Raw genomic sequence first — 24,959 nt, 5'->3', positions numbered from 1 at the left:
ACTAAATATAGCAGGCTAATTTTTAAGTGGATAATTCTGTATGGCCCATGAATGATGCTATAAATATCCAAATGGCCCTTGGCAGAAATAAGGTTACCCACCCCTGGTCTAGAAGGTATTATGCCAAGTGAAGTAAGTCAGGCAGAGAAAGACAAATATTGTATGGTTTCGTTTACATGTGGAAGCTATAAAAGAAACAAATGAACAAATAAAACAAAAACAGACTCATAGAAACAGACCACAGGGATGACTATGAGAAAGAAGGGGGTGGAGAGCTGTGTGAAAAAGGTGAAAGGAAATATAGTCAATAACATTGTGTTAAGTTTGAACAGTAACAGATGATTACTAGAATTAGTGGGGTAATCACATTGTAAGGTATAAAAATATTGAATCACTATATTGTACACCTGAAACTAATATAGTATATAGGTAAATTAAAAAAAAATTTAGTTAAGTAATTTTAAAAAGCTGGAACCAATGTAGTAGAGAATGAATGTATGGGAAGATAATTTTTGTTTGCTTGTTTAAAACAGGGAGTAAAGTGCTGTAGGATTCCAGAGGGTAGTATCCTTTAAGGCAGTGCCTAGGCTGGATTTGGACAAGCAGGGAAAATCCTTGAATTAAGAAAAAATAGGGGAATTTGCAATAGCATGGATGGACCTAGAGGGTGCTATGTGAAATGAAATAAGTCAGACAGAGAAAGACAAATACCAAATGATTTCACTTATATGTGGAATCTAAAGAACAAAATAGAATCTAAATAAACAAAATAGAAACAGACTCATAGTTGCAGAAAGCAGAATGATGGCTGCTAGAGGGAAGGGGGGTTGGGGGTCTAGGTGAAAAAGGTGAAGGGATTAGGAAGTACAAATTGGTGGTCACAAAACAGGCATGGGGATGTAAAATACATAGGGAATATAGTAAAAAATATTGTAACTATGTATGGTACCGGGGGGTACTTGAAATACTGGGGAATCCATGAATAGGGTAAAATACTTTGAAATTTTAAAGTAAGTATATGATTGTCTATAACCACTATGTTGTACACCTGAAACTAATATAAAATAATACTGAATATAAACTATAATTGCAAAATAAAATTTAAAAAAAGAAAAAAGAAGGGAGATTAAAAATTACTGAATTTCTATGAGGTTAAGAGACCTGAACTGCCCAGATTTGACTATTTTTCATCCATAAAACCAAGAATTCCACATGGTCTGAGCTACAGCAAAAGTTAATGTGGACTTAATTTTTACACTTGTTAGCTTAATTCCATTTAATTGCAAACCTTGCACTTCAAAACATCTTTTAATTCTAATTTATATCAAGGCTGCCCTTCTGTCACTCCAATTAATATTGTCCATTGCAACTGTACTTTACTTCAAAAAATTCAGGTCACAAATTAAAATAAAAAAATCTTAAAACATCCTTTTACTGTATGCTTGTTAGAACTCAAGTTCAAGAGATCAAAGAGCTCTTCTGAAGTTTAAAGACATCAAATTCTATTAATTACATGAACCAATATAATCATATTTTTTTAAAATATATATTTTACTGATTTTTTTAAAGAGAGGAAGGGAGAGGAATAGAGAATTAGAAACATCGATGAGAGGGAAACATCAATCAGCTGCCTCCTGCACACCCCCTACTGGGGATGTGCCCGCAATCAAGTACATGCCCTTGACCGGAATCGAACCTGGGACCCTTCAGTCTGCAGGCCGGCGCTCTATCCACTGAGCTAAACCGGTCAGGGCCAAATCTCACTTTTTGACATTCCATGAATAGGGTAAAATATTTTGAAATTTTAAAATAATATTCTGTACGTCAAAGTGTTATGGTAGCAGGGGGGTACTTGAAATATTGGGGAATCCATGAATTGGTCACTGTCCAATTTCAAGCTAGGCTACATTTTTTTCAAAATCTTCTACCTCAGCAAGTATAGCTATTCTCCACTTAATAAAATGCCAGCCTACAAACAGTAAGTTTCACATTTTAAGAGTGAATGCATTTCTTGAGAATTTTCCAAATGTGAAACTCTCTGTACATTAAAAACAAAAGCATTCCTCCCTCTTTCATGGAAAACAAAGAGTTCTCTAAAGTTCTTTTCACTGAAAAGAAAAAAAAAAAAGATTTGTTTATCCCTAGTGATTAAATTAGATACATTTTTATATTTAAAAATAAGTGTTTGGGACTTTGTACTGTGGATTCAGCTTTATTAAAAAGGCTGACATTAAACAAATCACAGATTTGGGTATTTTTACTCCCCCTCCCCCAACTTCAGATTACCTGGCTTAATTACAGCATTATCTGTTACACGAAAGATTTTAATTTTCTGTTTTGGTGGCAATCCAAGTTCTTGGTAAAATTCCAATCTGGATGCAGATTTCTAGAGGAAAAGCAGCACATATAAATAACACGGTAAATACTAAAGGTGGGGTTTAATGTAGAAGTCAAAACCAAGTTATTAACACACCAGAAAACAAGCCAAAGAGCACTCTTGTTCCCCTAATGAACAAAGAGCACCCTATCCCCTCACTGAGGGGAGGTGAGATTTTTCTTCTATAATCCATTACACGTGGGATCCAACCATGTGCAGAGTGTAGCTCATATACAGTACATGGGGAAAGACCTTTGTTCTGTAGGGAAAGAAACAGAGTTGTGTTCATATTTGAATTTTCACTGGAGACTCTATGTATCAAGAACTCCCATCCTGGGAAATTGGACTGTGTCTACTCTGTATCTGTTTCCAAGCAGCTACAAGAAAACATGGTAGGTCACATTCAACTGTATGACCACAAACTTCAAAGTCAATCCTAAATGTGGCCAGGCCAACCTGCATTCCCCCCCACCCCCCTGCCCCAGTTATATCCTCACACTCTTCAGGGCAACTATGCCACATCTCCTTTTAAATCCTCCAGCACTGTTCCCTCTTCCTCTCACCTTTGAGCTGATCTTGCTTCTTGATTCACTGAAAAAATACAGAAGAATCAAGAGCACTTCCTCACACTTATCGCCTAGTCCGTATGTGTCTACACCAGCCATTATATACTGTCCTTCTGCCACCTCACTCCAGGTTGCCCAAGATGCATGTGGGGAGCATTTACAAAATGCCGATGCCCAGGGCTTCAGCTTGGAGACTACAGCCTCATGGGTCTAATGTGGATTCCAAGCATCAGAGAGTGTGTGTGTGTGTGTGTGTGTGTGTGTGTGTATTTTTTTTTTTTTTAAAAGCACTCCACATGATTGTGATGGGAAAAGGCTGGGAATCACAATGACAGATGAACTGTCCATGCTCTTATTGAAAGCCATATCCTTCACTGTGTACTCACTCCTAACCTCTCCCATCTATTCAATAGCTTTACTCCTGAAACTGTCCCCATCGTCTTCTGAAACACTAATTTTCCCCTTGCTACTGAAATGTTCCTACTGGTATACAAAAATATTATAATAACTTATATGTTAAAACAAAACTTTTCCTTAGCCAGTCTCCTTTAGGTAATCATTCTGTTCCCCCTTATAACCATACCCCTGAAAGACTTGCTCAGTCTATTTTCTCTGACACAGACTTTAATCAGGTGCTTTCATCTCCTACTACTCAATGGAAAGTGTCAAGATCACCAATGTCTCCATGGGGTCAAATACACTGGTCAATACTCATTTTATTGGCGCCAGCAGTAATGCTTGACACAGGTGACCCTGTCACATCTCTCCTTGAAAGACTTTCACTCGACTTCCAGGCACTACTCTCTTGGTTCCTTCATATCCTACTGACCCTACATTTATAACTTCAATCTCAAATTCTACTCTGACCTACAAATTCCAATGTCTAACTGCCAACTCAATGTCTCACTTTGATGCCATATAGTAACATCAATTTTAACCGGCCTAAAATTGAACTTGATTCCCCCTTCCTCAACAAGTCTGCTTTCCTCTTGTCTTCCAAATCTCAGTACTTCTGTTGTTGGGCCAAACATCTCGTGGTCACTTTTGACTCTTTTCCTTCTCACATCCCATGTCAATAAATTACATCAGCGATTCCTGTAGACTTTATTTAAAAATATAGCCTACATCAACTACTTCTTACCCCCACTCCACCCAACCATCTTTTGCTTGGGTTATTTCAATAGACACTTAAACTAGTCTCCAAAATCCCACACTCCTGACCCCTGGTCTGTTCTCCATTCACAGGCTGGCATGTTCCTTTCAAAACACAAGCTATTTCATGTTTCTGCAACGGCTTCCATCTCATGCAGAATCAAGTCCCAAGTCCTTACTTACCATGGTTTACAAGGTTCTCTACAATCTGACTTCATCTACTGCTCTTCTCTTGGCTCACCCTGCATCATTCCTTACTAATCCAAGAACACATTAAACAATGGCCTCAGGTCCTTTTTGCACATACTGTTCCCCCTGCCTGGAATGCTTTTCTGCCAGATTTTTGCATGACTTGTCCCCTCACTTTATTCAGGTCTCTATCCAAACATCAACTTACCTTCCCTATCTAAAATAGCACCACTTTCTGTCACTCACAACCCCTCCAGACTTTATTAGTCCTCAAAGCACTTCTCTCCATCTGTCATGATTTACAGGGTTTTTTTTGTTTTGTTTTGTTTTTTTATCTTCTATGCAACAGCCTCCCTATCTTACCCCCAATCCCATCAAAATGTAAGCTTCTTAAGAGCAGAGACTTTAGTTGCTATGTCTGCAGCTCCTGCTGGCTGCTTTCCCCTCCATCCCTGCCTTTGTTCTTCTGCTATTTTAAATATTCCTGAATAAATAACTTTATGGACATCTTACTTCCTTATCACAATGTCCTGGGTCTTTTTTAAATTAAAACTGTTGATATAGATTTCTGTAAGACTTCCCAAAAAAATTGTACCACTTTATATTCCTGATATAAAGAGTGCCTCTTTCATGAGAATATAGCTAACACAGGTATATCCATCTTCCTGCTGTTTCTGTTCCCTCAACTTCCCCTCTAATTATAAATGAAGCACCAGCAGGCCCTCAATGGGCCACAATATTCTATGTATGCTTACCTGTGTCTGCCTATGCCAGTCTCTGGTTCTATAATTTCCTCCCCACCTTGTACCTCCAAATCTCATTAAAAACCTGTTACATATATGTTTAGTCCCAGCTGCGGGACATTTCCTGTCTGGATCCCTTCCTGGCAGCCTTGTCAGAGCAGACTGCTCTTTCATCTCTGCCATCTCTAGACCCTCCATTTATTTAACTTACATATCTGTCTGCCTGCTAGTCTGTGAGTCCCTGGATGGTAGGGGCTGTTTTATTCACTTTTGTGTGTAACTTTAGACAGAAGCTGTCTACTAGACACTGCAAAGTGAGCGAAATGAATGGTGAAAAGACTCAGAAGACATGCCCTAACCGGTTTGGCTCAGTGGATAGAGCGTCGGCCTGCGGACTGAAAGGTCCCAGGTTCGATTCCGGTCAAGGGCATGTACCTTGGATGTGGGCACATCCCCAGTAGGGGGTGTGCAGGAGGCAGCTGATCGATGTTTCTTATCGATGTTTCTAATTCTCTATCCCTCTCCCTTCCTCTCTGTAAAAAATCAATAAAATATATTTTTAAAAAAAGACTCAGAAGATAGAGGACAAGCATTGGTCTAGGTGTGAAATCCTGATTTGTCTCTCCAAAACACCCTACCTTTCCCTCTTCCTGCTGCTGCATTAATTCTTGGCAAACAACATTACTGTGTTTGTGGCCTGACAGTGTGTGGCTTCTATCTCCATTTCTAGTTACTAAAAACTTACAAGTCTAAAATAAACATCATGACTTACTCTGAGGATCTATCAGAAACTTAGCTACTTTAAAACCAAATCAACAGTAATTTGTAATAAAACAAACAAAAAACCAAACCAAGAATAGCAGCAATTGACAAACTCTATCCAGCAAGATGACACTGACGATGTACTGAAACAAAGCATCATTTCCCTCAAATGCAATGAAGATATGCATAGCCAGACTTACCTGATTATGTAGCAAACTTCAGGTACATACTATTTCAATTTAAAATGTGCACTGTTAGTACTCCTTTATAACTTATTGAGTGGGTTGACTTTCGTGGACATGCAATTGGGTGGCACTGGCCTGTAAGCATAGAACTTTAATTTTTGGATCAGTCCACACTCCTGGGAATCTCCCTGGGGCCCTCAGGTGGGACCATGCAATACATGCTGAGCAGCTCTGCTTCAATGTCCACGAAAGGTTGTTTTGTGCCCCACAGTTTCCTTAAGAAGCCACCCTTTTCTCCAAAAGAGTGATAACATAAACTCATCCAGTCATTCTTTATGCTTTCACTTCCCACTCACGGAAACCTAAGAGTAATATGCGGCAACACTGTTCCCAAGGCCTGGCTTTTCATCTTAATCACATTCACTTGTTCCATAACAAAAGCAAACACAAGGGCTTTCATTTAAAAATGTGGCTCCTTGAAATTATTTTCCTGATGAATCAGATTCAGATATATCAAATTTTAAAACAGACTTTAGTTTTATTTTTAATGTTCACATATTCCACCTGGCAATTTAGAAAGCATACTATTTTATCAATATCAGTTTTTAAGTATGCCAGGTGGCTTCTGAGAAAAATTCTGTCCTTTTTCCAGTAATACAAAATAGACAAGATAAACATTTTTATCTAAATAACTGTAGACTCCAACATAAAAAGAATAAATGTAATATGTTCTTCTTGATTATCTTCCTAATTCACTAAAATTGAATACTTCAATTTTTTTCTTTTAAACATCAAAATATCATAAAACTAGTTAGGTGTCAGCCATGAGAAAAACCAAATGCTCAAGTTGAGTTGAAACCAGCAGCAGTGGAACAGAGGTGTATTTTTTTTTAAACTTCCAAATAAATAAGTTCAAAGGCAATTTAAAAGACTGACAGCAGTGTCACACTTGGATAATCCCATCTATGAAACTGCATTTCCACCCCCACTTCAAAGTTTTCTGCAATTATCCTCTCACAATGAAAATGCTTCTCTGCTCCCGAGATGAATTGGTTTAATCAACTCTGAGGCTACTTAACTTCCTTATTCAAAAATACTACGGATCACATCAGCTTTTATGTATATTAAGACACAAAAATAACAAAAGCAAAGTGACTCGAAGTTCTTGGAGGCATAAATCTATTACAGCTTAAAAAAAACAACAGCTTTAGCCGTATTATAAACAAACTGATTCAATCAATTTATTTTAGAATGCTTAACTATTAGATACTTTATATTCATAGGTCTTTCTCTCTCTTTAAAAACCTATAATCAATCTACTTGCAATTTCCCTAAGGGTTATAATATTCAAGAAGTTTATATACTTTTAGTTTACAATTTTTTTCCCTTTCTGAATCAAAATGCTTTACTTATCAAGAATTCTAAAACTTTTCTTTCACATACCATTCTGAAGAAAGGTTGTTCAAAGACAAAGTTTTTTCCTTAATATACTAATACATGTCCCCTAGATCTAGAAAATTTATATCTTGAAGAATAAGAAGGGCCTCTGTAGCACTCTCTATACTAGAGAAGTAAGTTATTTTAAAAGTTTGTATTGTGGAATACAAGCAATTTCTGTAATATTTTAGTTATTAGTATTACATTACAAAATTGTATTTGTAAGACATCATCACCAAGTAAAACAGTAAACTGAGCTGGCAAGTACTTTTCTTATTTTAGAACTTTTGTTTTTTTCTTGAAAACTAAACTATTAGAAAACCACTGTGAGACTTTTAGAACTGGGAGAGAATTTAGAGACCATCAAGGCTAATATCCTGTTTTCATGGATAAGAAAATGGATGTTAAGAAAAAGAATGTTCAAAAAAGGTGGAGAGAAAGAGCTAATGGCAGAGATCAGGATTAGAACTGGTTCTTCTGATCCTATGTTCACTCATTTTTCCACTATTTTGTAGTTGTGAGGAAGTAATGTCCACAGATTTGTTGAAGCAGAATGGATTATCCCAACATGAAGCTTGATTTACAAATATAAAGCTCTTAAAGATGTGAATTTACAATAATTGGTACTAAAAATAAAGATGATGGTGCTAGTCATTACAGCAATACAATCAATTAGAAAACAGTGGAATCTGTTAAACCCAATAATTATCACATGATTGACATGAAGGCTGACATGTCACAGCTAAAAATTCAAACATTTAAAAAGAAGTTTCAATAAATACCTCATTGTGCTTTTAATTACTGTGGAATTATTTGAACCCTGACATTATTAGTCAATAAACTGTCAAGAATTAATAGTTCTAAAGCTTTAATGAAAAATAGACAATACTACCACAATATGCAAAAAATAGCCAACTTCTCTAATCCTTATGAGACAACTCCACTTAGGTTTTCTCTCAACACTTCAAACATCTCTCTCCTCTTGTTTCCCTTTCTTTGTCCCTGGTCCAGGTTACAACATAAGCACTGACCTAGTTGCTCAGTTAGAAACTGCTCTGTGCCTGGCCCTCTAACCACACATTCTCACTCACCCAGTCTTTCACATATCCCAGTTCCAACTGCCCTGCTTCAAAAGCCTCTATCAACTCTCCCCTAGTGCTTAAACCAACCTCCTAAATGTCCTCCCTCCATAAAGATTCTTATCAAATTGTTATCTTGTTAAATAAATGATACGAATCTACCCTGATTAAAGAATTAGGAGCGCTCCTTGAAGTCTACAGGATGAAGTCTGAACTCCTTAGCCTTCTACCCTGACAGCTGCACCCACTGGCCCCATACCCACACACTGAGATTGAGACACACCACACTTCTCTTTCCAAGCACACACACACTTCCACATTCTACAGAGGCCATTCCCTCTGGTGTGCCTTTAACACATCCTCCTTTCTGGTCTCCTAGTTGTGAAACCTCAGAGGATCTGTCAACCAGAAGTGGCCATCCACATTCTGTGCTTGTTGCATTTATAATACTATACTGAGATGGCAGACTTATGTGTCCATCTTCCCCATTCACTTATGTGCTCCCAGAGGGTGAACATCAAGTCCCAGTTAAGAAAGTAAGGCTCTGGAGTTTGCTTGTCACTCTACCTCTTACCAGTGGGTAGCCCTGAATGAATTACTAACTCTCGTTAGCCTCAGAAGCTGAAAAGATCCCTTAATAAGTGTAAAGGCTTAATGCTTATGTACCTGGCATGTAGTAAGTGCTTATTAGACGTTACCTATGACAATGAAACAGGAGGCACACAACAAGCACTTGCGGGTTTTGATAGTTGCATGGTATAGGTTGTATCCTAATTTCCATCCACGTTCATTTCATAAACAATTTACAATGGAAAAATGTTTATCTTAAGATAAGCAATGTTTCAGTAAACCTAAAGGAGTTTCAGTATTCACTAGTAAAAACCATCACTATTTCTAGAAAGGTATTCTCTGCTTTTAGTCATCCAATTAAGGATACTAATTGTGCAGACTTTTCAAATTTAAGCGACATACTCAGCATTCTATTAGTATTCTTTTTGGAAAAGATGCTTCACTTGAAAAATTCTGATGTGGGTTTGTATACAACTTTTCCCCAAATATTGAAAGCTCATTCTATAGAAAATTGCCCTGGCCAGGGTGGCTCAGTTGGTTGAAGCATTGTCCTGTACACTGAAAGTTCCAGGGTTCGATTCCTAGTCATGGCACACACCCAGGTTGTGGGTCAGGTGTGTACAGGAGGCAACCAATCGATATTTCTTTCACATAAATGTTTCTCTCTCTCTACCCCTCTCTCTTTCACACTCTTTCTCTCTCAAATCAATAAAAACATATCTCGGGTCAGGATTAAAAAAATAATAACATATACAAAACTAACTTTTACATGCTGTTGGTGAAACAATTTAGAAAGAAAACCATTAAAAAACAACAACAAAATAACAAAAAAGGATTATTGTCTGTTACATGCCAGGCACATTTGAAAATTCTCATGTAATCCTGATAACAAACCTCTTATGTCAGCAGTATTATCATCCCCATTTTACAGATGGGCAAATACTGCAGCTTACAGGGTAGTTACTTGTTCCAAACAGTGAGGAGAGATACTGGAACAAACTCAATCTCAGACTCCTGGGCTCAATGGCTCTACTAGACTGACTCTCCCCCACCCACCATTTATCTCATGGACAAAACAAGTTTGTGGCAATGGAATATGCTCAAAACTTAAAGATTCAGGTCTAAAACTAAAAAATGTACTATTCTAGGAATGAAAATACATCCTTACATAAAAACGGGATACGGTTTTTCCTCCTACAGTGAGGGCTGCCATTTTTCCATCATTGTTTTCCTTTGGAGTATATCGTAGGACATGACAGTCTTGTACCTAAAAACACAAACATAAAAAAAAAGGCTAAGTCTGTGCCAAGATACATTTCAACATTATACACCAGTCATTAAAGTTACTTATTTCATTATTCCTCTAACATCAATCACAATCTTAAAATACAGATAACCTTTGAAAAAAGTGTCAAATACAACACCCTTAAGAAAGTGCATAAAACACAAATATATAACAAAATAAGTATTTTTAAAGAAAATATGCACATAACTGTTATAGGATTCCAGGGCAGGAGGAATAGGGAAACTGAGACAGGAAAGTTAAAACAAGGCCAAACAGTGTGGGCAAATTGCAGCCAGCTTGTAACTAACAAACCATTATTTTCCCCAGCCAAGAACAAAGAGCAAATGATTAAACCAAATCAAAACAAAACAAAAAACACCTCCCTAATGAGAGAATGCAGAAAGGAAAAAATGGCAGTTTTACTCTCTAACAGAGAAGCCAGCAGTCTCAAGGCTTGGCAAGATAAAAGTTGCCAAAAGCCTTTCATAAATTCTGGGAAGGACACAATAAAGTAAAAAAAGGGCCCTTGAGAATTAATCTATACCAAAATAGTCAGCAGAGGAATTTTGAAGCCCACAGACAGGAGGGTATATAAAGCCTTGGATCCCCACCCAATTTGCTCTTCAGATTAGCTGAGAGCTCATTTGCGCTAAGCCAGATGTAGAGGTTTGCTTGTTTGCTTTGCTTTTTCAATAACGGCGCATGCTTTAATGAATTGGCTTTTCACAAAGCAGTCAAGGTGTCTCGTATAAATTCATTTATGTGAGGAAACAAGGATCGAGGCTGGGGACAGCCCTCGCCCACTGGCTCAGGGGGCTGTCGGGTAACACCTCTCTGGTGTTGGTGAGAGGTGCCTGAACATAACCACTACCAATGACAAGAAGCAGAATCCCTAAAACCTGTGTGTCTCTTCCCAATCAACTCCCACCCTTTTTTTCTTTTCCAAACTTCTAGAGCAGTGGCTCTCAACGTGTGGTCCAGACAAGCAGCATCAGCACCCCGAGAACCTAGTGGAAACGCAGGCTCAGGCCTCAGCACAGACCTGCTAAATCAGAACCTCTGTGATTCAGAACAGCGGTCGCCCGCCTTTCATACCCTGTGGACCACCAGTCGGTGACCGCTGCTCCAAAGGTTTCCTTAAACCAGCGGTCGCCAACCGCCGATTTAAAAGCCCTCCAGGACCTACAGTCCAGGCGATTCTGTCACACTGAGATGCGCTGCCCAGGAAATAACCACTACCCTTGGCATTTATGGTAATCCTTTACTGGCTTTTCTTTACCATTACTACCTTTGAAAGTACTACATAATAATGCTGTTGCTCAGTGCTGTCTGCTTTAAACTTTATATAAATGGAATCAGACTGAATGTAGTCTCCCATGTCTTGCTTCTTTCACTCAAGATTACATTTGTAAGGTTCCTCCACGTTGTTGGATGTAGCTCACTGCTATCCAGCATTGCATCATGTAAATACACCATGATTTACCCATTCTACTGCTGATGGACATTTGGGTTATTTCTAGTTTTGGAGTATTAAGAGCAATACTGCTATTAACGCTGTTGTACAGTTTTCTTGGTGCATACTTGTTTAAATCTTCTAGTAACCCTCACAAATGGAACAGATTACAAGGTTTACTTATCTCAGCTTTACTACATAAGGCTAAATTATTTTCTGAAGTGGTCATCCCGATTTACAATCCACCAGTCATTACTAAAAGCTCCCAAAGTTCCTTAGAGTTCTAGAAACTATAATCTTATCCTTGATCATTTAGTCCAGTGGTTCTCAACCTTGGCTGCACATTAGAATCACCTGGGAATCTTTTTAAAATCCTGATTTCTGGGCCTCATCCTCCGGAAATTCTGTTTCTTTGTTATGGGGTAGGGCCACAACATTAGTAGCAAAAAAACAATTTCCAGAGGATGAGGCCCAGAAATCAGGATTTTAAAAAGATTCCCAGGTGATTCTAATGTGCAGCCAAGGTTGAGACCACTGCCCTAGTTGCACCTGTCGACATGGTTTAGAACAGTGGTCGGCAAACTCATTAGTCAACAGAGCCAAATATCAACAGTGCAACGATTGAAATTTCTTCTGAGAGCCAAATTTTTTAAACTTAAACTTTATAGGTAGGTACACTGTTATTAACTTAATTAGGGTTAATGTGCAGCCGAGCTTGAGAACCACTGACTTAGGTGAATGAGCTCTTATTTGATTACCACCATCTGCCTAATCAGTTGTCTAAGGCTGGGCCCCAAAGATAAACTGAGTTATCCAAGTGATTTGGGGAGGATGGTCTCCTAACTTCCTGTGATCTTTTTATAATAATACAGTGGGGCCTTGACTTACGAGGGTCCCGACTAACCAGTTTTTTGAGATACCAGCTGTCTCTCAGCCGATTTTCTGCATTGAGTTGATAGAGTAATTTAGGTTAACGAGCTCCTTAGCGAGCTCGGTCTCGGAACGAATTAAACTCGTAAGTCAAGGCCCCACTGTAATGAGAAAGACAACAGCAGCCAACATTTACTGGACATTTAATACTGTTTTACATTTTAAGTGCTTAACATTAATATCTCGTGTAATCCTCACAATAACCTTTTCAGGTAGGTCATAATTATTTCATTTAAAAAGTAGTATATAATATTTTTTGATGAGACACAGTGCTTCAAAGAACACGGTTAAGAAGTGGCAGAACCAAGACCTGAATTCAGATATTCTGGTTCCAGGGCCCACATTATTAAACAGTAGAGGGGTTTACTTTATCTCAGAGAACAAAACGCTGCTTCCCCTAACAAGTGTTTAACATTCTGAGTTAGCAAAGAGATAAAAATTATTGTGGAGCTGAAAGAACTTCATAATGAAAACAAGATGGAACTGAGACTTTTTCTGATTATAAATTAAACTAGATCTGTGAGAAGCGAGGTTACAATCTCATTTTGTTCACTGTCCCAGTTACCCTATGCCATTACTAAGGCGGCCACCACTCAGGCCAGAGTGAGAACATTCACCAAAACCATCAGATGTAAAGTTCTTTAATAGCATTTATTTATACTAAACATTAACCTATTCTTCATCACACAGTTAAATAGTTCAGGACACAAATGTTGCCCATTTAGGTTGGCACAAGTAGATCCTGGCACACATACAGATCTACTGTCACTGCTGTTTCTTACCTGAAGTAATGTGGCCACATGCTTTTGACCATCTTTGGTCCAGAAAGGCATCATGCCCAGCTTCACCGCGACAAGGCCTACTCGAGAGGAACCTGGCAATTCAAAACAAATGAAGGTTAACACAGCTTTTTCAACTTTGCCAATGTGATGCAACAGTATTTCCTAAATCATGGTTTCAAAATAAGGAGCGGGAAAATAAGCATGCTAACATATTCACAGAATAAAACACAAATGTTCCTTATAGATGTAAGCGTCTTCAACCATGCCTAACATAAGACATTGGTACTCAATAAATTTCCATATACTGAACAAATATAAGAAACGACACACAAAAAAGAAAACAGTTAAATGGATATATGATGGGGTTTTTTTTAAAGTAAGTTTTTACTGGTTTTAGGGAGAGAGGGAAACATCTATGGGCTGCCTCCAGCATGCCCCCTACTGGGGAACAACCCAAAACCCAGGCATGTGCCCTGACTGGGAATCAAACTGGCAACTTCCTGGTTCATTGGTCAACACTCAACCACTGAACACACCGGGTGGGCTAATTCTGGTTTTAAAATTGTGGTATTAATAGAGGGCAGGATAAATCCCTTATTATGCTTTGCTTTCCTAGTATAAACATCAAACCTCAGTAATTAGGAAACATCTAATTCCAAAAAGTTAGCAGGGTTCATAAGGATGACACAAGTGGTCATATTGCTAAAATACGTTGGCCTTCCCCGTAACACTTAGATTTGTTGCATAAATTGATAAAGTTGCTCCACTGTACAATTCAACTGTTTATAATAAACCCACCCAGAGATCGCTGTCTCAACAGGAAGGCCTTATTCGTCCTGACCTGTCCACAGGTGGGTTTAGCACGCTGCCAGGCTCACACAGCTGACGCTGGCATTGCCCGTGGCAAGCCTGGAATGCTGGAGCATCCCAACTGGAGACATCTGTGTAACACAACTTAGATCATACTCTTCCAGATTTTTCTCCCCTGATTTATCTTTATAGTCTTTTTTTTTTAAATCTGAAGAAAACAAGAAAATGTATGCAGAATGAGTCTCATTTCACATACAAAACAGCTTTTTTTAGTAAGTCTTGATTATTACCAGACATTCACTGACAGCAGAAAAGGATGCTGGTAATAAACATGCACACCAAGCCACAATGAAACAGACACACCTAAGACATGAACAATAAGTTGAAGAGATGATAAGTCTATCAAGCAGTCACTGTAATTTTGAATGTGCCAGCCACCAAGGAATGAGGAGAACTCATCGTATACACAATACCCACCTGGTTCCCAAGGATGTATAGGCCACGGTTCATCTTTCAGAGGACACAGTTTACTCGCTAACTGGGCTTTATTGTCATCGGAGGCCAACTGCTTAACGAACGAAACGTTTTCTTCAGAAAGGTGCTCATCCCACCAAGTACTACTCTTGCCATGGAGACTTCTAACTAAAAGCCAGAGGTCTGTCCTGTAAAAACAAAAATTGAGAGAACAAACCACAACTCAGAAGTTTCTCTAGTTAACACAGCGAAGGGAGGTTACATGCCTTGGAGAGTGTCATCGGGGCCTTCGGGAAGGGCTTGGATTCTGGGCGCCTCTTTCTCCTGACATTCCTGATGGTAACAATGGGGCTCCCATCTTAACTGTGAAGAGTTACCCTGGAGGAGAAGTTCTCCGTCTTCTCTCCTGGGGTAAATAGCTTTCTAACCAGGCGGTGCTGCCTAGACACAGGAGAAGCCATCTGCACGCGAACCTTAGTATTTCACACCCAGCGGAAGTGGCAGAATACGGGACGCCGACCTTTCTCTGATCAGCTCCTCTCTTCCCTGCAAGGACATGGCCCAGGCTCAGAACCTGAAGCTGGGTGTGTGGAGACATGGCCTCGGGTCCGCTGCACACACCAGGAAAGCCCTCCGGGACTGGGTCTGTAAGCAGGTGTGTACGTCCTGCACGGAGTGTCAGAAAAGCAAAGCTCTCTGTAGTCTATCCTCCTCCTGTAGCCTGGTAAGATTATTCAGGTTAGAATCCCAATTTGCACTTATTAATTGAATGGCCAGGGACAAGGTCCTGCTCCTGTGCAAGCCTCCGTCTGACCTGCAAAACGGAATGACAGCTTCTGTAGAAGAGGCTGGTGGAGCTCACGTGCGGCCTGGGCGCCTCATACACTTAACAGAGCATCGCGGACACAGAAAACGCCCACCAACTGGCAGATTATCTATTACTGCTGTTGGTAATGCTCGTGGCCAGTCGCTCATACGCATTAAAAACGCACAAAAACCAAAACCACCCCTTGGGTCCTTTCACGGGCTTCCTTGGAGAAACGCTCCTTACTCTTCTGTATTTCAGGTCTGGACACAGCCCCTTCCTCTCCCTCCCAGGGCAGAACCCTCTGTGCCCGGCCTTGTCATTGTTCAAAGTCGTAGTTTTGCAGGGATCACCCCCTCGCCTCCCCCGCACCACCACCCTCCCCTACCCCCCCACCCCCCCACACACACACGCACACACACGCCCTGTCTCTCGCCCGCACTCACCTGTCCCCGAAGCGCCCGGCAGCATCCAGGCCCCCGGCGCCGAGGCGCAGCGCCTGGGAGCCGGCCAGAGCCAGCGGCCTCCAGCCAAGCATGGAGGAGCCGGACAGGGCTCGGGTCGCTACACTTTCGGGGGCCCCTCCGCTCTGCTTTCAGGGAGTCCCCACGCTGCTTTCGCGCGTGCACCGCAATCCTCCCGGAGCCGTCCCGCGCCGGCTGCCTGCCTTTGCCCTCCGGGACGGAAATTGCCGCAGGAGCCCCCTTCCGGTCCGTCCTGAAATACGCTCCGGGCACCAGGGTCAGCCCCTGGAACGAAAGTTCTGCCTCCGGAATAGTCCTACTTTGGATAGGAGTTGGTGTAGGGAGGCCAGGCACTGATTTTCTCTCCAGGGGGTTGGGGGGAAAGTATGTTCGGAGTTTAAGCTTTAGAAGAATGAGGGAGGCGGATTAGGTGCAGGATGCTTAAGAAAGTGAAATCACTTCTAAATAATGCCGTCTTAGTAATTATTGTATTAAGCAGAGCTTGATTTTCTTATACTGGTTTATGTTCAAAACAGGCTAAAACGAAGTTGTTATTTTTATATGATGCATGAAGGAATGCAGACTCGGAATTTGGTGCTGGTCCCAGATAGCACATCGGGCAGGTGGATAGAGCCGGCCCTGAAACAGGGCTGGCATGTGTTAGCAATAGAATATGGCCAAGGTGATGGTGTGTGACTTCCAGGGCTGGGTCATAAAAGGTATTGCTACTTCTGTCTTTGTCCAGTGGATTGTTACCTATGGGGAAAGCCAGCGGTTACGTCCTGCAGACACTCCAGCAGCCCTGTAGAGAGGCCCATGTGACGAGCGACCAACTTTCTAGCCAGGAGTGAGCTGTCTAGCAAGTGGATCCTCCAGCCCCAGCAACCCCTCCTAGACTGCAACTCATGAAGGAGCTTGAGCCTGAACTACCCAGGCAAGGAACTTAAGGGTACCTGACAGAAGTTGCTGCCAAAGAGAATAAGTGATTACTCTTATTTTGTTTGAGTCACTAAGTTGTAGGGTAATTTGTAACAACAATAAGTAGCTAATAGGCCTTCTGTACAAAGTTCTGTCTTTGTTTCCAGACCCAGCCTAATCACCCTGTGTGTGCCGTAGGCATTCATTCCACTCCAAAGTCTGTTTCCAAATTTGTCAAATGGGTATTTGTAGACATTTGGAAATAAGAACTGAAAATTTTAGCTATTTTAACACCCCCCCCCTTTTTTACAGCTATCTGGCTAGCCTGGCTTAAAAGGTCCAGAATATGGTTAATTCGGGGCTACTACTTGGACTTCAGTAGGCTCAAAACCTTTGCCTTGCTTGCTCTTCCATTTCACCTATTGCTGTTGCAGTCACCCCAGGGACTTTTAAATAACACTTTGAAACTTGGAGAAAAAAAAATCATATCTCTTCATTCTAGCCATGCTAACTGGTTTCCCAGTTACATAAAAATTGCCCTTCATTGAACAAAAATGTCTTGAGGTGTGCTATATGAAGAAGCTGGGGTAAAAAAGTACTTGCCTACTATTGCCAATAGTCAGCATTTCTTATGCACATAGTGCACTATAGTATGTGCTCAGTATTATGGCAGCTCAACACTGAAAGACTGCCAGAAGCACACCTGAACTCAAACAAGGTTAAGTTTAATTAGCTTGTTGCAGCAAGACGTGCCTACATCTAAAGGAGGGACTTGTTATAAGATTTGGACTTGTTCTGGGTGATTTTAAGGTGGGCATACGTGAAGCAGGGACTTGTTTTGAAATAAAGGCTATCAAAAAGCAAGAACAGTTCAGCAATTGGGCATCTCGATAATTGTGTTCTAGAGGAAAGAAGGACAAAATAAGACTGGGGATGATGTTGGTAGGAAAGCAGAAATCATTCAGAAGAAGGAACTGTTCGTCATTTTGTACCAGTGGTGTGGGTTGGGTATGATCTGTTAGAAATAGTATGTTGACACTCCATTATAAATTACCCTGCAGTCTGATTACTAACAGGATTAATGTTTACTCTTGTAGTATACTTTTCCACTAAATAACCCCATGTGATATACTATACTTATCTTAATTTTACAATCGAGAAAATAAGTACAGAGATATTACATAACTTAAATAAGATCACGCTGCTAGTAAGTGGTAGAGCTGAGATTTAAATCTCAGCCATGTGAGCAGAGAGCTTGCACTGTTAACCATTTTGTTTCTTTGGCTCTCTATGAAAAATCTGTTACTGTCCTTGCATTAGAATTTCTTTATGGTTAAAGAAGAAAACTGGCAAACATATGACACATAGTGGTCAATGAGGATGGAGGAAGCAACCATTCAGTCTAACATTTGCCCCTAGTGCTAAATCTCCCTTGGTCCATAATGGGGACCTTGAGTCAATGAAACCCTCATCAGGCACCACTGCTGAGCTGAATCAAAGCAAAATGTGCATCATCTGTTATACAGCACATGTTTCCTGAATGCCAGATGGGATTGGGAAGTATCATTATAGTCAATTTTGTCACTGCAGTGTGCTGCTAATTGACAAAGACCAGGCCCAATTCTTGAGGGACCCAGCCAAGGCTATTTTTATATCCTCAGGTATGACCTCGAGTCTCCCATTATTTCTGATATCATCCTTCAGAGACTGACTTAGACTCTGGGACCCTGATATCACTTTGTCTCTGTGGGACTTCAGTTTCTCATTGGAAGAAAGGTAACATCCATAGTCACTTTTCTACTACAGCAGGTCCTCAAATAATGTCCTTTCATTCATTTGTTGTAACATTGATGAGATGCTGTAGGAATGTAACTCTTGTTTATATCAGTTAGCTTACTGTAGAATTGGTTTTGTTATATGTCATTTCCCTTAAAATCGCAGAACCTATTGCTGACATTAAGTGAGGGCTTACTGTACTGCAGTTCCATGATTCTTGCTTCTCTAATTCAAACCAAAAGGTAATATAATAAATGTTCTTCTTATAAAGTAAAATATTAGGAATAGTTTTATTTTTGAAGGAGTATGTTTCAAACCAAGGGTTTATTGGAAATATTTTTTCTATGTGTTCTTGCCTTTAGGCTCTTCGGTTAGTTTTTGTAATGTTTGTGACATGTTTTGAATGGTTGGTTTACTGCAGAATAATACATTTTTCATTGTTGGTTAATTTGCATTTTATATTCATTTATGCCATCTCTTAGTTCATAACATGCATTATATTTGAAATTAAAAATCATTTTAAAGTGAGTTTAGGCTTTTCATCAAATTATCCTTGGCTTCCTTCCACTTTTCTAAAGATAATTTAGCATATTTTAAAATTGGATGAGGGAATAAATAAAATGAACTTTAAGAAATTTTGAACTTTGAGACTTAATTGCTGGCTAGTATAGAAAACGTAAAAGGCCATATTGCAAACTCCACAGATGCTCATTCAGTGAGAAGATGAATTCTGCTTCAATGTCTCCCATCAAGACCAAATTACAATTTTCAACTTCAATATAAGGATTTTAAAAGCACAATATTTGTTTATAAATTTCTAAGTCAGCCCACAGACATTAGGGCTCCCAGGGAGGATCAGAATGGAAACACATTTGGTTTGAAGAAAGCCTTAAAAAATAAAAGCAGTGTGGCTATGTTGTGATGGGGTTTAGAGTTTCTCGGCATCGGCCCCTTGTGTTGTATTCAGAATGGTTCTGAACCTTGATGTATTTAAACTTATGTGCATTTCTTTAAAGTTCTGTGATGACTGAACAAAAATGTTAGTGACAGACAATGAAGAATCACATGTCAGGGGATCCAACGCTTTCAGCCAAGGACAGCCCCTTCTCCCTGGTCTCCCTTCTGATGCCAGTCTGTTCTGAATGCTGGAATATGACACTAGACCAGTGAATATGCTTGTCACTTGGAACCATGGTCAGGGTGTCCCCTCTGATCCCAGAATATACACAGTCTTGAGAAATTCCTAGAAACCAATTTGATTTAGGATTTTGATTATACATGGAAGGGGTCCCAGAAGAATGAGGAAAAACTAACACATTGCTCTTGCTAAGTGGCATATTTTAAGTGGTTTACATATGTTAACGCATTCACTCCTCAACTATGAAGTAGCCACTATTGTTCTCATCTTTATGTATGGGAAACTGAGGCATAGAGAAGATAAGCCACTTATCCAAATTCACAAACCTTAAGTGGTGGAGCCAGGAGCTGAGCCCAAGCAGGCGGACTCCGGAGTCCAAGCGCTTCTGTGCTCTATTGTCCTGCCTCTTTTTCCAGGAAAAGGAAGCTGCATAACACCATATTGGAACTCTCAGCTTGGCCTCCAGGCGTTCCCCCAGGTAAGCCAAGACTGGGTAGTGCTAAGTCTGCATCTTCAGAGATCTAATCGGTCTGGATCAGAATCAGTTGGGCTCAAGAGAGAGCAAGGAGGCCCAACTGCTTAAGATATTCCCTCATTCAATCATGAACGACCTTCTTGTCAATAAAGAAACAGGAGGCTCTGTGATGTCCTACGTCAGAGCCTCTTAAACTTAAGTGCACATAAACATTACCTGGGGATTTTAATAAAATGCAGTCTGATTTGGTAGATACGAGGCGAGGCCTGAGAGTTTACATTTCTAATAAACTGAGGATTCTGTAGGTACTGCTGGCGAGCAGACCACCCCAAACTTTGGGGCTTAGAAAAACCACTATTTTATTATTTGTATGGCTTCTGTTGGTTAGGAAATTAGAAAGGGCACAGAGGGGATGGTTTGGTTCTGTTTGGGCCTCACCTGGGATGACTCAAAGACCAGGTGATGTCAGCCGGGGGTGCTGAAATCATTTGAAGGCTCATTGGCTCTATACCCGGAGGATGATGATAGCTACCAGCCAGGACCTCAACTAGACTGTTTGCTGGAGCACCTGGATGTAGTCTCTCCATGTGGCTGCTTGGGCTTCCCTACAACATGGTGGTTGGGTTCTAAGAAAACGCACCTTAAGAGAACCGGGGAAAAGCTAGGTTACCTTTTATGACCTAGCTCACAAATCACATGGGATTACTTCACTTAAGACACAAGCTGGCCCAGATTCAAGGAGAAGGAACATAAACCTACCTCTCAAGGTGAACATGGCAAAGTCACATTGAAAGATGAGCACCTGGGATGGTTTCAGCCATCTTTAGACAATGTAGTTTGCCAGAAACACCACGTGTCTGTCCATGTGAAACAATGGAATTGCGTCCAGGGAGCTGCAGGGGGTGACCAATTGCTGGCCACCATGACAAACCTACCCTGTAAAACTGTTTCAGATTATGTCTGGTTGGTTTACAGGAAAGAAAATATTCCAGATTTTTTCTGCTTCCTAGAACAGCTTCTTGGTAAATAACTAGTATTTCTTTTATTTAAAGAGACAAAGGCCAGACATGAAGGACTCTACATGCCCCCAAAGACTTGAATACATTCCAGCATGAGCAACCTATTCTGGGCCAGGAGACTGACCATCAAGCCAGATGAGCCAGTGACCTTGGGTGCCCTTCCAGCTGGGCTTGTGCAGTCTTAGTGGCAAAGGAGTGGGCAGCCAAGGTAGGTTTAGAAGGAGGAGTGAGGGGCAAACTGCAAGGGGCAGGGAGGGCACTGCCAGACTGCTCAGCAGTCAGGTATTGACAGTGGTTCCTCCATCTGTGGCATTTAGACTCCAGCCAGCTTAGCAGGATCGTCATGGCAACTCGTCTGTCTGCGCTGCCGAGCTGACACAGGATTCCCTTAGTAACCAAAGAGCCCGGGAGATGGTGCTTAAAATAATCTTTTATGCCCAGGCAGAAATGTCTTCGCAGTTTTATTAACCATGAAGCATCATGGGGCATGGCTTTCACTCCCACTTTATTTCAAAATGGAACAAAATGGTTTTTTAAAGCAGGAATTTCCAACCAAGGGCCAAATGCTGTCTTCGCTCGGCAAAGCACACATCCCGCTGAAACAGATGACTGAGTGGAGCTGCTGGTCACTATTATATAAATTACCTTCAAATAAACCAGGCGATCTCTGGCTGAAATCACTTGGCTTCATCTAATCTCTTTTCTATTTCCTCTTGAGTCTCTCCTCCACCCTCTCCTCCCCCCACAGCCAGGCTCTCAGTAGGGAAAATAGTTTTGCTTGGAAAGAGTTTAACACTTGGGCCATTGAGCCAGAGAGATCCTTGCATCTGACACCATCCCTGCTCACAGCACTTCGCCAATTTTCCCTCATCTCCAAGGCTGCCTCCTCTATGAGGATCCCTCATCATCGCCCTGGCTGTTAATTCCTCTCCTTTCTTAGCACTTACCATATGAATATATGTTCTCACAGGGTATTATTCTTGTTTATTATAAGTAGCGAGAAGCCTCAGGTGTATAAACCATACCTTCTGGACAAGACTGCAAACTCTTTAAAGGTGGGGCAATCCAGTATAATAGATTCCTTCAGCCCTCCTGGAAGCCCTACATTTCTACGAACTTCAGAAATACTTGGACATTTTAGCAGTTATAGTTGCACAACTTTTAAATATACTACAAATCACTAAAGTAGACATTTTGAAAGAAAAATTTTATGGTGTCAAAGGTAAATGGAAATCTGATGTGAAATACCGAGAGTAGCCAGAATGACCACACGAACAGAATGGGCAACCCCAGCACCAAAAGTTGTCTGAAAGCTTCTGCATTTACGTTACCAAATGTCTAACAGAAGGAAAGGGTTTTGCCTTACTCACTGACTGGCTCCTTCTGCCTCCTCCTCCACCAACATCAGGAGAAGCTGAGGACTCCATACTCCCATGTGATTGGCTAGGAGGAGTCTGTTTTAGAAGTGGGAAGGTCTGGATTCAGATCCTGTCTCTGCTCCTATTTCTATGCACCTGGGTGTATCACTTCATTTTTCTAAGTTTCCTCATCTGTAAGATATAATTTTATTATTTTTATTTTTTAAAATATATTTTTATTGATTTCAGAGAGGAAGGGAGAGGGAGATATAAATATCAATGATGAGAGAGAATCATTGATTGGCTGCCTTCTGCATGCCCCTTATTGGGGATCGAGCCCACAACCCAGGCATGTGCCCTTGATCAGAATCAAACTCAGGACCCTTCAATCCCTGGGCCAACACTCTATCCACTGAGCCAAACTGGTTAGGGCTGTAAGATATGATTTTTTAAAAACCTCCTTCACAAGGCAACAGCACAGATTAAATGAAATTATATAGATATAGAAATCCTATATAATAAAAGTGTAATATGCCAATTAGACCAGATGTCCTTCCAGATGACCTTCCAGACGAAGCTGGGGCTGTGAGGGCTGAGGCAGAGGTGGCTGCTGCAGTGGGTGGGGACTGAGGGTGGCGGGGGCTGAGCCCTTTGCATGAATTTCATGCATCGGCCCTCTAGTAGATATATAAAGTGCTTTACACTGTTCTTAGCACATAGTAAGAACTAAAACATGCTGGCTACTATTATTAATATTTATATAGACTTACTGTTAGATATTATAGTAATTATGAAAAATCTTGATATACACTTTTCTTCTGGATGCAATCATGCAAGATTCCTAATGAACTATTAGGAGATCTTTTTGTCTTTCTGTTGGCCTCTTGTGTCTTTTATGTCCACGTTTGCTGATCTGCTTTTAATACTAAAGAAGCACAACATAAACAAGAGTAGTGTTTTCATTGTTTAAAAAACATCACCTCCATCATCATCTTCAACACCATGGATACCCAAGAGAGAGCCAGGGCTATTTTCTAGACAAGGTGTAGTAAGCTAAGCCCACTCCCCTCTCTTCCTTCCATCTCTTCATTTCTCCTTGAAATTCACAACCCTCAACCCAGGAGCATTGAAGGCAGTACCTAGTGTGTTCTGCAATCTTTGCCTTAAAGGAAAACAGTTACCTCTGAGTGAGTCAGTCATGATGGGAACAGTAATTTGTTCAAGAGAGCATGCGTTCTCTGGAAAAGAAATTGTTGCTAGACCATAACATTAGTCATTGGAGCAATGAGAATGCTCATAGTAAATTTACTTTGTGAGCCATTTATATAGTGTCTGCTACAATGTTAACTGTTTTGCAAATATTATTTCATTTAATCCTCAAAACAATCTATGAGGAATGTACAATGGCCAGGGGGGTTGAGTAAATTGCCTATCTAGTAAACACCCCTAATAAAGCCATATGCCTGGTACAGTCTGGGTTAGAACCCAGGTCTCCTAATTCCCACCCCTATTTTTTCCACTCTACATGATGCTGAGCCTTTAGGTTTGCTGGTTTGGATGACTGAAAGCAGAAGTTATATATAAAATGTCTCCTTGCCTAAGCTATGGCCAGCAGGAAAGGGGAACAATGATCTTTAAAGTGAAATATCAACTGGATTGGAAGTGTCTGAATGTAAAATGTCATGCTGAGTGGGCAAGTCCTTCTGCAAAAGGGAGGTTGGGAGTTGGTCATTCGACAAAATAAAATATATCAGAAATTGATTCTTAGGGAAATGGACTTTGTTACCTGAACTTAGCACTTTCTCCCATGAGCGCAGGGGACCGTCCCAGCACTGGGCAGCTGGGAGGCCTCAGGCAGTAGAAGGTGCTGGTTATAATGGATGCTTTCGTGGACTCTCAAGCACAATGGCTTTTTCTGAGGAGGACAGAGAGGCCAGCCTGTGGTTTAAGGAACTGTTCTCCCTCAAACTTTCCTCAGTACCCCCAACCCCAATCTTCTGTAAAGAACAACTTAATCAAGATTTCCCTCCTGCTTCCAAAAATCTGAAAGAGATTGGATCTTCATCTCTCCGTTGTTTCATGCATAGATAGCTGAATTCTGATTCCAAATCCTGAAATGAAAACTGCAGAGGGACATCATTTAACGGGCAGGAAGGGCAATGGAAGTGGTGGATGCAGACTGTGAGGAAGGAACACAGTGGGCTCTTAGGTG

General features: G+C 40.7%; 1 protein-coding gene across 1 annotated transcript in view; it reads right to left on the bottom strand.

Annotated features, from left to right (window-relative positions):
• Positions 1 to 16,318, bottom strand: part of MRPL3 (mitochondrial ribosomal protein L3) — a 42,670-nt gene extending 26,352 nt beyond the window's left edge. Inside the window, exons 1-5 of the mRNA XM_081106197.1 lie at positions 16,046 to 16,318; positions 14,798 to 14,982; positions 13,511 to 13,602; positions 10,229 to 10,327; positions 2,287 to 2,386 (exon numbers count right to left, since the gene is read on the bottom strand). Coding sequence (XP_080962323.1) covers positions 2,287 to 2,386; positions 10,229 to 10,327; positions 13,511 to 13,602; positions 14,798 to 14,982; positions 16,046 to 16,137 — 568 coding nt within the window. The 5' untranslated portion in view covers positions 16,138 to 16,318. The remainder of the gene's footprint in view (positions 1 to 2,286; positions 2,387 to 10,228; positions 10,328 to 13,510; positions 13,603 to 14,797; positions 14,983 to 16,045) is intronic.
• Between the last annotated feature and the right edge of the window lie 8,641 nt (positions 16,319 to 24,959).

This window comes from Myotis nattereri (genome assembly GCF_964212035.1).
Source record: "Myotis nattereri genome assembly, chromosome: 14".
Taxonomy (NCBI): Eukaryota; Metazoa; Chordata; class Mammalia; order Chiroptera; family Vespertilionidae; genus Myotis; species Myotis nattereri.
Note: the sequence above shows the minus strand (reverse complement) of the source record. Positions and strands in the feature narration are given on the sequence as shown.